A 12,642-nucleotide genomic window follows, 5' to 3' on the forward strand; every position below is an offset into this window, starting at 1 on the left:
TCACTGTATGTGTGGCTACCCTTCTCACTGGTTTCCTATTTCAGTAGGCTAGAGTAGAAGTGGGGTAAGAAATGATGCTGATTCTAGTCTTGCCAGTAGAAGAGATATCTTTAATGTTACCTAGATCAAAAACAGAAAGCAGATTTTCTTTTGAAATGTCAGCTCTGCCTTCTTGCAGGTCTCAGCCTGGGCATTGCATTGAAGGTTTGAGACTCAGTCTAGGCTCAGGGCAACAAGATGCCATGATCAATTGATGATGCCTGCAGAGATGCAGGAAGGGAGAATAGTAATTCATGTGAATATATTTGGCATTCCTAACATAGAGCTTAACATATTTCATGAGGAACTGACATGGGACAAATTTTCTTTGTCTTCAAAGCCCTCTCAAAACTTTGCAAATGTCCATACTTTTTCTCATGCTTCCTCATATTTGCAGTCCCTAACCTATATCTTGGGCATCCTAGGTTCAAAGCTTTCTTGTACCCTGCCTTAGACAATCAGCAGTTGTAGCAACTCTGTACAGACTCTGCTTAGTATCCTGGGAATAGAAAGCATGTTCTCTACATTTAAAGAGAGTCCATTCAAAGTCAATTATGTGGCTTTGATGTTCTCACTTTTGAACTCATTATTTTTCTCTGGTAGATTTAGGATGAGAATTCTGCTGAGAATCATACCCCAGTAATAAAACATAGGAAGGGAGGAGATATCCCTCAACCATATGTCCACTTTAAGATGTTTTTGTTTAAGAAAAGTTTACAATTAAGTTACAAACATGTACTTCCCCAGAAAAAGGTACCAGGTGTGCAGCATGAGGTCTACTCCAGAAACTGTGTTTTCCACATCTTTCATAAATGGCCATTTAGTGCTTCCTATTTGAGGATGTCTAAATATCAGGAAAATAGGAGAAATATTTACTTATATCAATATTGATGACTGCAGAACCAAAAGGAAATCAACAATGATGAACACAGTCCTGTCCTCAAGGGGATTACTAAATCCCTGGGAAATTAGACACTCACAGAAGGAAAGCTAATTACTATAACACTGAGATAGAGACATGACAATGGGACAGTTGATGGGGCAGGATGGCACCACTGACTGCAGTTATCTAATTGGGTGTGCATCCCTGTCCTGTGATGCAGTTTGGGCTGTACACATTAACATACATGTAAAATTCTCAGAACCCATGCATTCCAAGTCATAGGTAAACCAGGAGCCTCTGAAACATTTTTTTTTTTTACGAATAGTTTATTGTCAAATTAGTTTCCACATAACACCCAGTGCTCATCCCCACGAGTGCCCTCCTCCATGCCCATCCCCCCTCCCCCTACATCCATCAGTTCTCAGTTTTTGTCAGCATTCAAGAGTCTCTCATGGTTTTCCTCTCTCCCTTTCCCCCACCATTTCCCCCCTTCTTCTCCCCCTTGGTCCTCTGTTAAGTTCCTCCTAATCCTCCTATACGTGCAAACATATGGCATTTGTCCTTCTCTGCCTGACTTATTTCACTCAGCATAACACCCTCAAGGTCCATCCACGTTGCTACACATGGCCAGATTTCATTGTTTCTCATTGCCATGTAGTATTCCATGGTATAGATAAACCACATCTTCTTGATCCATTCGTCCGTTGATGGACACTTCGGCTCTTTCCCTGTTTTGGCTATTGTTGAGAGCGCTGCTATGAACATTGGGGTACATGTGCTCCTATGTCTCAGCATTTCTATATCCCTTGGGTAAATTCCTAGCAGTGCTATTGCTGGGTCATAAGGGAGTTCTATTGTTAATTTTTTGAGGAACCTCCACACTGTTTTCCAGAGGGGCTATACCAGTTTACATTCCCACCAACAGTGTAAGAGGGTGCCCGTTTCTCCACATCCTCCCCAGCATCTCATGTTCTCTGATTTGCTCATTTTAGCCACTCTGACTGGTGTGAGGTGGTATCTCAGTGTCGTTTTGATTTGTATTTCCCTGATGAGTAGGGATGCTGAGCATCGTTTCATATGTTTGTTGGCCATCTGGATGTCCTCTTTGGAGAAGTGTCTGTTCATATCTTCTGCCCATTTCTTTACTGGGTTGTTTGTATTTTGGGTGTGGAGTTTGGTGAGTTCCTTATAGATTCTGGATATCAACCCTTTATCTGTTATGTCGTTTGCAACTATCTTTTCCCATTCCGTTGGTTGCCTATTAGTTTTGTGGGTTGTTTCCTTTGCCGTGTAGAAGCTTTTAATCTTGATGAGGTCCCAATCATTTATTTTTGCTCTTGACTCCTTTGCTTTGGGGGATGTGTCAAGTAAGAGGTTGCTGCGGTGGAGGTCAAAGAGGTTGTTTCCTGCTTTCTCCTCTAGGGTTTGGATGGTTTCCTGTCTCACATTCAGGTCCTTTATCCATTTTGAGTTTATTTTTGTGTATGGTGTGAGAAATTGATCTAGTTTCATTCTTCTGCATGTTGCTGTCCAGTTCTCCCAACACCATCTGTTAAAGAGGCTGTCTTTTTTCCATTGGATATTCTTTCCTGCTTTGTCAAAGATCAGTTGGCTGTATACTTTTGGGTCCACTTCTGAGTTCTCAATTCTGTTCCATTGGTCTATGTGTCTGTTTTTGTGCCAATACCATACTGTCTTGATGATGACAGCTTTGTAGAAGAGGTTAAAGTCTGGGATGGTGATACCTCCCGTTTTGGTTTTATTTTTCAGGATTACTTTGGCTATTCGGGGTCTTTTGTGGTTCCTTACAAATTTTAGGATAGTTTGCTCTAACTTTGAGAAGTATGCTGGGACAATTTTGATTGGAATTGCATTGAATGTGTAGATAGCTTTGGGTAGTAATGACATCTTAACTATATTTATTCTTCCTATCCATGAGCATGGGATGTTTTTCCATTTCTTTGTGTCTTCTTCAATTTCCTTCATAAGTTTTCTGTAGCTTTCATCATACAGATCTTTTGTATCCTTGGTTAGGTTTATTCCTAGGTATTTTATGGTTTTTGTGCAGTTGTGAATGGGATCAGCTTCTTGATTTCTCTTTCTGTTGCTTCATTGTTGGTGTATAAAAATGCTTCCAATTTCTGTACGTTGATTTTGTACCCTGCAACTTGGCTAAATTCCTGGATCAGTTCCAGTAGGCTGCTGGTGGAGTCTGTTGGGTTTTCTATGTAGAGTATCATGTCGTCTGCAAAAAGTGATAGTTTGACTTCCTCTTTGCCAATTCTGATGCCTTTGATTTCCTTTTGTTGTCTGATGGCTGATGCTAGGACTTCCAGCACTGCCTCTGAAACATCTTAGTAATTTCTGAAGGTCCCTGAGTACCAACTCCAAAGCAGGCTCTTGTGTCCTCCTTTTAGGCCCAAAATGAGAAGCCAGATTGGAAACTTAGGTTCTTTACAAACTGATTCTGAAAAGAAAAGTCCAAAGCCTGAAGGTGACCACTAAAATCCCAGTCTTGATTTCTAAAAGGGGCAAATTGGCATGATTGAGGCAAGATTGGTGAAAAATATTGGGTAATCTCACACCAGATGGTCCTCAATGATCTTCAGCCTTCTTCCTCTGCACAGATGCATGAGAGTCTCAACTGGGACAGGAACCACTACAAGTTTCAAGTCTTCAGTTTGCCCTCCCCTTCTTGATTTATTTTTCTTTTTTTTAACAAAAAAAAATTATCCTTTATTTAAGTTTTGAGAGAGAGACAGACGGAGTGTCAGCTGGGGAGGAGCAGAGATGAGGGAGACAAAGCATCCGAAGTAGACTGCAGGCTCTGAGCTGTCAGCACAGACCCCAATGCAGGGCTCGAGCTCACAAACAGCAAGATCATGAACTGAGCCGAAGTCGGATGCATTACCAACTGAGCCACCCAGGCACCCCTCTTGATTTCTTCTTAATAGTCCAGGCATATTTAGTCTATACTTTATTACACATTTATCTCTTTGTAGTCTAGATAAAGTCTAGATTGAGTGTGTCAACCGTGGCCCATCCTACTTCTTTTTAATGGACATAAGTTTGTCAGGAATAGAAGTCAACTAACTAAATGCTCAGCAAAATGGATCCTAATCTCCTGTATCACTAATAACACATGAACCTATGTAGCTTTATCAAGGGCACAGCTTAGAGTTGGGCCAACTTACTTTCTAACAGAGCCGCCCCTCTTTTAAGCTTTGTGACCTTGGCTGCCTCATCTGACCAGTCTGAACCTCATCTGTAAAATGGGGATCCTGATTCTAGCCTCTACCTCATAGAATGACATGGTGATTAAGTAACAAATTGTACACAGAACATTTGACCCTGTGCCTAGCACATAATAAGCATTTAATTGGTGGTAGCTGCTGTTATTAGTAGCATTTTTGTTATTGTTGTGATAGTGATTGTTTATTTGAAGATGGTTCTGCACCTCCATGACCTGAGTTTCCAATCTCAAACATTGCAAACAAAGCTGAAATGCCAGGTGGGCTCTGCCTCCTTAGACAGTAAAAGCCCTTCAGACACTGCCCCCTTTGACCTGGTGTTCTGTCTCTGGTTTTTGCAGCTGCCTGCCCCGTCCTGTGCAGTGGAAACGGACAATATTCTAAAGGGACATGCCAGTGCTACAGCGGCTGGAAAGGTGCAGAGTGTGATGTGCCCATGAATCAGTGCATCGATCCTTCCTGCGGGGGCCATGGCTCCTGCATTGATGGGAACTGTGTGTGCTCCGCTGGCCACAAAGGCGAGCACTGTGAGGAAGGTAAGTGCCGCAGGGCCAGGCTGGGCAGCCGCAGAGGTGGGAGGCAGCTGCAGGCTCAGACTTTTGCTAATGAGCCCAATCTAAGGCTCTGCATTTTGCAAAGGAAACTTCAACATTTTGCAGAGAGAACTTCAAACACCTTGGGTTCTGTAGACTTCTGAAGTTGTAGAAAACACAGGGCTGTAGAGGGGTTCTGGAAGGAATGCTGTTTTGCCCTTCTTTATGTTAATTGGCTACTTTTCTTCTTAAAATTGCTTTCTCTGCCTTTATCTTTCTTCTCTTTGCCTGTAACCCCTCCTTGTCCCCTTCCTGCTCCTTTGTTTCCCTTCTCCCCCCCCTTCTTCCCCTTCCCCATCTTTCTTCCTCTTTTCTTCTGCTTTATTTGAAATCCTCTGATTTGAGAATTACTAAAGCTGTCCAGAAAAATAAATAAACAAGAATCCTTAATCTCCCTGTCTTCCCCATATCTGTTTTGTTTTTTTAAACTATCCCTGGTAACCTAGTACCCATGTATGTATGTGTACATTTTAGCAAAAATTAATACCAACAGAAAGCAGTCAGACTTGAAAGACAATAGGCACCCATGTCATTTAGAGACACATTAGGGCACATTGTTCTGGTTACCTAAATCACACAGAATTAGAGGAGGGTGGGTGTGTAGCACAGGACTGGAATCTGGTGAATTCTGAAGAGCTCAGTATAGCATGCATTCTGGTGGCCTCTAGCACCAGTGGGGAAGTTAGGGGTGTAATAAACAGAATCCAATCTGGGAAAAGTCATAATCAGAGATGAGACTTGGTGGGCGGGAAGGCAGCATGGAGGAGGCAGTACAGGGATAGAGAAAGAGCATCTCTCTGGAGATGATCAGAAGCCAGCTCCAGTGCTAGTCACTCTGGTTAGTGCTTTCAGAAGAGTTATTCGGTACCAAGGTATTGGGACCTATAAGGCGAGGGAACTCTGACAAACTGCCTGTCACTCTTCACCCCCTGTATTCGTGCTTCCAGAGTACAGTTTCTGGTTGTCCATCTCTTGTTTCTCTCAATATAAAGCATGAACCAGAGTTGGTAGTAAGGTAAGAGCCTCAGTGTTCTCTGTCCCTGGCCCACTCCCACCCTTTCAATTGGCTCAGTTGTTTTCCAGCTGAGCAGCTTTCCTCTACGTGTGTCTCCCAGGCAAACATCCCCATACAATTCAAACAGCACTTTTCCCTCCCATGTTCCCAGTGGAAAAAGAAGTGTCAACTCACCCAACAAGCTAAGAGAAAAAGTGAAGTCCACCACCTACCCCATGTGAAACAACTTGAGAGGACCACGCAGGAGATCCTCCTAGAAAAGACTCTGTTAGGTGTGTTCTCTCTCAGCTTCTCACTGCCAGGCTGAGAAGACGGGGCCTCAGGTGCTATGAGGTTCTCAGATGCAAGTGGATCTGTTCTCCCATCCTGTTAAGTTATAGATCTCTAGTGTTCTATTAATTAAAAAAAAAAAAAAGCAATCATTACTTTCCTGACCACAGAGTAATGACAATAACTTATCCTTAGATACACATACAAAAGCTCTCCTTCTGAAATCTCCCATTTCATAGTTTTTAGGACTATGACTACAGAGTCAGCTTCCATGACATTATTCTTCTAAGATTTTCCAATATATCAGTGGTAATGCCCTTAATGGGACCCAGAAGTCTGACCCCAGGTCTTCATTTGTTCAACACTCTATATGTTTTTTCCCCTCTATTATAAAAGGTAGCCTCCCTCCATCTGCATCATAAAACCAAATTGGGAGTTTGGATGGAGGAAGGACTGATTTAATAACCCTGCTTGAAAGGTTAAAGTTCTTAAAGATAAATGGATTGCAGAAGGCAAAGCTGCATTTGCTGAAAACATGGGAGAGGCCAATACTATGACAAGAAAGGTTAAATCGACCTTTTGCATACATCATTTGGCGAGAACAAAATGATAAAGCAATGACATGGCCCGTCTTAGAATTTTTTTTCCCTCCAGTAAAGATTGTACATATCTGTATGAGTAGAATTTCAAGTGATTTCTCAACTTTCTTATTCTACTAACCAGTCTTATTTAAATGTTTGGAATGAATTAACCATCCAACAAAACAAGGAAGCCACGTGGATCATTATAAAAGGATGAAATCTCCTCTATTGATTTCTGCTACCCAAAAAGAACGAACTGAGGTGATTCATATGCTGTTTTGAAAATAGGAAATGGAATCAGAAACTCTGGATCAGCACTTTTTCTTCCATTTAGCTTTTTTATTTCTGATATTCATCATAGTCATAACATTCAGACAATTTACCTGAAATGGCCATGGCAATGAAATCAATAGTTGCCATCCTCCATTTTTGCTAAATAAACATTGTTGTACTATTAGCAAATTTGCACAAGAAAATGAAAGGGGGGATTTGCGAGGTTTCATTCAATGATGTCTGGGGGAGTGGACAGGTGATGAGAGAAGAATTGATGTATTAGTTCAAGTCAGCCATGTTTTTGTGTCAGTTTCATGGTTGAGTCATTTTTCAATGACATTTAACTTCATAAATGTAATTCATGGTTCTTCAGGGGTTTAGAGCACATATTGTTTGTAAAACTCCTTGACCTCTTTTTTTATCCTTAGGGATAGAAATTGCATTCACAACCCTTTTTTGTCAAACCTACAGAGGGCCTAAGACTAAATGAGTTCTAATGATTTCAGCTGCCAGGAGGCTGGTGTTGTAAGGCACATGGTACTTAGCTTGTAAAGCACTGTCCCCCTTTTAAGTATAACATTTTTTCTATTTATAAAGCTCTATAAGATGCCATAGTCCCTCCTGCCTGATAAAGACTCTAAGGATGTGGCCACAAGACCATCTTACGAAATTGGAACCAAATTTAAAATTCATAGTGAAACTCCTCTTCTTAAAGTCTGGATTTAGTTATTCCATCAGCTGCTGTAATGATTATATAGCACAAAAATCATATTTATTTGTATAATTGAAAGCGTTGGCTCATAATTCTAGATACAATAAATGATTCTCTTGATGACATTCCACTCCTGGACTAATATATCTCAGCAGATTTTCTTCTTCATACTATAATTTAAAATAGAGAAGAGAAAGCTAATTTATCTGGAAGAAAAGTTACATTTTCTTATTTTCTTTTGGGGGAGTGTATATTACCTTTTATTTCATCCTTTTTAGAAAAAGAGTATGGTAGGGGCACCTGGGTGGCTTAGTCGGTTAAGCGTCCGACTTTTGCTTAGGTCTTGATCTCGCGGTTCGTGGGTTCGAGCCCCGCGTCGGGCTCTGTGCTGACTGCCAGCTCGGAGCCTGGAGCCTGTTTCAGAGTCTGTATCTCCCTCTCTCTCTGACCCTCCCCTGCTCACACTGTCTCTCTCTCTCAGAAATAAATAAAAAAGAAAAAAAAAGAATTTAAAAGAAAAAGAGTATGGTATATAGTTTTTTAATTTTTTGAAGGCTCCTAGCTGCTGGCACCTCACGAAGCATTTTAAATAGTTAGTTATAGATGGAGGGTAGTTTTTGAGACACAGAGCACATGAAATATCTTTGTGTATATTTTGATTTTGGTGTATTAGAAATAGGGACAGAGGAAAAAAACTACAACTTTGGGATTTTCTTGTATTAGAAGAATATGGACAAGATTGATTCTGAATAAATTAGCTCCTATTATACAGATCCCAAATGACCCAGCATTCTTCCCAAAAGCAGAAGTTGTTAGCACCATTTCTTTGTTGTTAGTTCTTCATAGAAGTTTGTCTCATTAGGGGCGCCTGGGTGACAGTCGGTTAAGCGTCCGACTTTCGCTTAGGTCATGATCTCGCGGTTTGTGGGTTCGAGCCCCACGTCAGGCTCTGTGCTGACTGCCAGCTCAGAGCCTGGAGCCTGTTTCAGTCTGTGACTCCCTCTCTCTCTGACCCTCCCCTGCTCATGCTGTCTCTCTCTCTCTCTCCTAGAAATAAATAAAAATTAAAAAAAAAAAAAAGTTTGTCTCATTAATGACAAATGCTTTATAGCAAAGTCTGCCATTCGTTCCTGTAGCAACTGTGTTTTGAACATCTACTATATTTGTTGGCTGTGCAAAGCATGAGACAGACACCAAAGACGTTGCACCGCCTTTTTGTAAATGTCTTCTATTTGTTTGAAACTTCCAATTCATTTACCTCCAGACTCTCTCTGCCATCCTGAGCAAATTCGAAGGTATTCGAAAGGGTTCATATTATCAGAAGTGATAGTCCCCAAGACAATGAATTCAGCCCTTAAAATGATTGCAACCAGAGCAAGTAGCATCATCATAAGTGTCTCCAACTAATAATAAATCACTGAAATTCCCCTTTCTGAGAATGTATTTTTGATTTTTGTAAAATCATTGGCAGTTTCTGTTTCCCCATGGCTCAAATAGTTTCGAGCTGGTTTTCATAAATAATACCTTCCTGAGAAGATTCAAATGGATCAGATCAGAAACATCTCTTTGGAATCTTCATCGACTACTGTGATTTCTATTAAATTCAAGCTCCTGAAGTCTGATGTCCCCCAGAATGAAATATTTGGTGGTATGGGTAATCTAAATAATGTCGTATTTAGAGCCAATGTATCATCAGTTTTAAAACATATCATTATTTTGTATGCAATAAGAAGAAAAAAAATTGATATTAGGCTACAAAAAGCTGGGACCCCAAAGTGTTGCCATCTCAGTGTCATGGTGAACTACTTAGAGGCCAAAAATCTTGCATGATTCAATCTTGGCATCAGGCAAAGAGAGAAATCAAAATCTCTGAGAATTTGAACTACACGATGGCACACATGCACATGAGGGACTAAATTACAGCAGCATAGTGGTCCAAAAAACCTCAAGAAAAGAATTTAAAGTGGTCTCAAGCTGGCTGTGCCCCCAAATGATGGCAGAAGCAAATGCTTTAATCTAGTCTGAGAGGCCTGATTTCTAAGCTGTTATAATGAAGAAAATGTATGTCTTAGCTAAATAAGGTGATGAGACTTCCCTATTTCTCTGATCCACAAGACAACATCTGAGCTCTCTGCAAGACCTCTGTTTGCCATCCAGACCACACGGTGTGCATTTCTGTCTTCTCCAAATGTCATTGTATCATTTGTTAGGAATACCTAAGGAAGTTGATCTTCCTCTCAAAATCCTTATTTATCCAACTCTGAGGCCAGATGAACGTCCAAGGTTTGGGGTCATATTCCCTTGCAAACTGGGAGAATTTGTTGTTAAGAACTGGTTTTGGCAGCTCACACATCTCCTTACTTTGAGTTGATTCTAGAGTAGGAATCTTCAAGTTACCTACTGGATACATACCCACTCTGAGTACCCAGGTAGCCAAACAGACCATAAAACTGGCAAGAATGATAGTGACCAAAAGCTGAACATTAACTCTTCTGACTGACAATCTGAGGGAATGTCAGTGCCATGGCTAGAGATTCCCCCACTCAGTCCACTCATGATTATGTTTAGTAAGATTACCTCTTTGAGATCATTTCCATACCTAGCTTTATCACTGCTATCCTTCATTCTTACTGACTCCTGCAGTAGATGTGTGTTCAGCAAATGGAAACTACTTTTAAACTTAATGTAAGTGAAATTTAATTAGGAAAGTGACTCATTTATAAGTTTTATTGGTTTTCTTCTTAATCCTTTGTTACTTTCTGAAGTCAAATATTAGTGACGTTAGCATGAGCCTTCTTTTGCTCTCTGATAGTGAGGGATAATTGGGTTTGGGGACACATGTTGAGATATCACCAGTGTTCATGTTCCAGGCTCAGAAGCCCTGATATGATATAATTAAGGTACTAATGTTTAGAAGTACAAGGGTCTCAACATTGAATGACACACCTCTATATCTGGTTCCTACTAACTCTGCTTGAGAAATCGCCTCTCTCTCTTATATTTTCTTCAAGTTGGAGATTCAGTGTTTGGGCAAATAAAAAACCTTGAATTCTTTATGGGTTGTTCTTCAAAAGACCACGTAAGTATTACCTGGGCTGCTCCATTTGCTCAGAAGGGGATAAGAATTAGTGAATCACTGGCTTCTTCAGCAGCAAGGTGGTGTCTCATGGCCCATCCCCCATGAGTGATCAATACTTTTCCTCTTTGTTTTTTTTTTTTTTTTTTCAGTTGATTGCTTGGATCCTACCTGCTCTAGCCATGGGGTCTGTGTAAATGGAGAATGCCTTTGCAGCCCTGGCTGGGGTGGTCTAAACTGTGAGCTGGCAAGGGTCCAGTGCCCAGACCAGTGCAGTGGGCATGGCACTTACGTCCCCGACACAGGTCTCTGCAGCTGCGATCCCAACTGGATGGGTCCCGACTGCTCTGTTGGTAAGCCAAGAGATTTCCTCCTCGCTATTCCCAATACTCATGCCCTATGTTTTTCCATGAGCCCAAATGGATTGGAATCTACTCTTCTCACTTAGCTTGGGAAAAAGGGATTCAGGTTAATTGCATAAGGCCTATCATACTCTCTTCTCCTCAGTCATGAAGTGTATGATCCTGAAACACACACACACACACACACACACACACACAAATACCACATGTTCTTGTGCCTCGTTTGTTCCATCACTGCAAATGGATGAGGGGCCCGGGAGGGATGCTTCCATTTGCATTATAGGTTTTCTTATGTACAGTCCCTAAAGGTACCAGAAAACAAAACAGAGCAATTCAGTCCCAGACAAACTGAATGGAACGTTCTATAAAACAGAAAAGAGGCTCCCTCGGGGTGCTGTGTGAACATGTTATAAAGCTCTGCAATACTCCAGTGACAGGAAAATAATGAAGTTGCGCTATACACTTTATTTTCCTAAAATTAAGAGTATGTGTCTTACCTCCCGAGTGACCCTAAAAGGGAACGGTTCAACAGTTCAAGACAGTCCCAACCTACCTGAGAGTGGTTCCGTTCACAGTGACAAGTGCCTATCCAAGCAAACGATCATCATTCCACCCCCTTCCTCTGGGTAGTGAGACAGCTGTCAGATTTCCATGGCAATCAGGAAGGAAATATATGTTAAGCTTTGCCTACAATGGGAAAGAAATGAATATTTCATTCCAAAAAGAAAAAAAAAGAGTCAGTTAAAATGGGCTATTTTGAGACGCCTTCTCAGCCCACTTGCCTCTGGCTTCCACACTGATGCTGGTGGTCCAGGCCAAGCTCTGCAGAGGATGGGGAAGGGGAAGCCCTCCATCCGAGGCCCAACCGACATGCTGTGTGACTTTGAGTGAGTCACTGCCCCTTCTGACTGAGTTTTCCCTCCTCCCTCCCCTGGCACGATGAGCCATGCCTCCCTCAGCAGTCTGTCGTAAGGATGAATGTCTGGCACGTGCTTGTCCTCGAGTGAGAGGTCTGGAACGCCAGAGAGTGTTTATCTGTCTGTCTGTCTCCTCCCCAAGCACAAAAGACTTTGAGCTCCTTTGAGAAAGATGCTCTGTAAATGCAGCACAATCATAGTGATCATCATTGCCACAAGGTGCCAATCTGGGTGCCGATGGGTGAGTCTGCAATCATTATGGGACTGGAGCTGTGGGGTTCCCAACTGGCCTGTGGTCAGTTCAGGCTCTCAACAGGGAAAAAAATCCCAGCTGGCTAGGGAGTCAGGATGCACATATATCTTTTCAGATGGCACCTCCTGGGTAGCTTTGCCATACTGGATGGCCCCTGTGTGACTTCTCCTGGGATGGCTTCAACCTCTAGAGCAGTGGCTTGTTCTCACACTCTAGTGCACATCAAAACCACCTGGAGGATTTGTGAAAACAAATTTCTGAGCCCCATGCCCAGAGTTTCCAATTCAGGAGGTCCAAGCAAGGCACAAGAATTTGCATTTCTAACAAATTCCCAGGTGATGGAGGTGCTGCAGGTCCAGAGACCCTACTGTGAGAACCACTGCTCTAGAAACTACATAACAATAAGTTAGTACCCAG

The 12,642-nt window shown here is 41.8% G+C and overlaps 1 protein-coding gene across 1 annotated transcript in view; it reads left to right on the forward strand.

The window, feature by feature from the left end:
- Positions 1 to 12,642, forward strand: part of TENM2 (teneurin transmembrane protein 2) — a 1,153,031-nt gene that overhangs the window by 989,209 nt on the left and 151,180 nt on the right. Inside the window, 2 exon segments of the mRNA XM_039247655.1 lie at positions 4,515 to 4,709; positions 10,846 to 11,046. Coding sequence (XP_039103586.1) covers positions 4,515 to 4,709; positions 10,846 to 11,046 — 396 coding nt within the window.

This window comes from Hyaena hyaena, unplaced genomic scaffold (genome assembly GCF_003009895.1).
Source record: "Hyaena hyaena isolate Hyena2069 unplaced genomic scaffold, ASM300989v1 scaffold_300, whole genome shotgun sequence".
NCBI classification, from domain to species: Eukaryota; Metazoa; Chordata; class Mammalia; order Carnivora; family Hyaenidae; genus Hyaena; species Hyaena hyaena.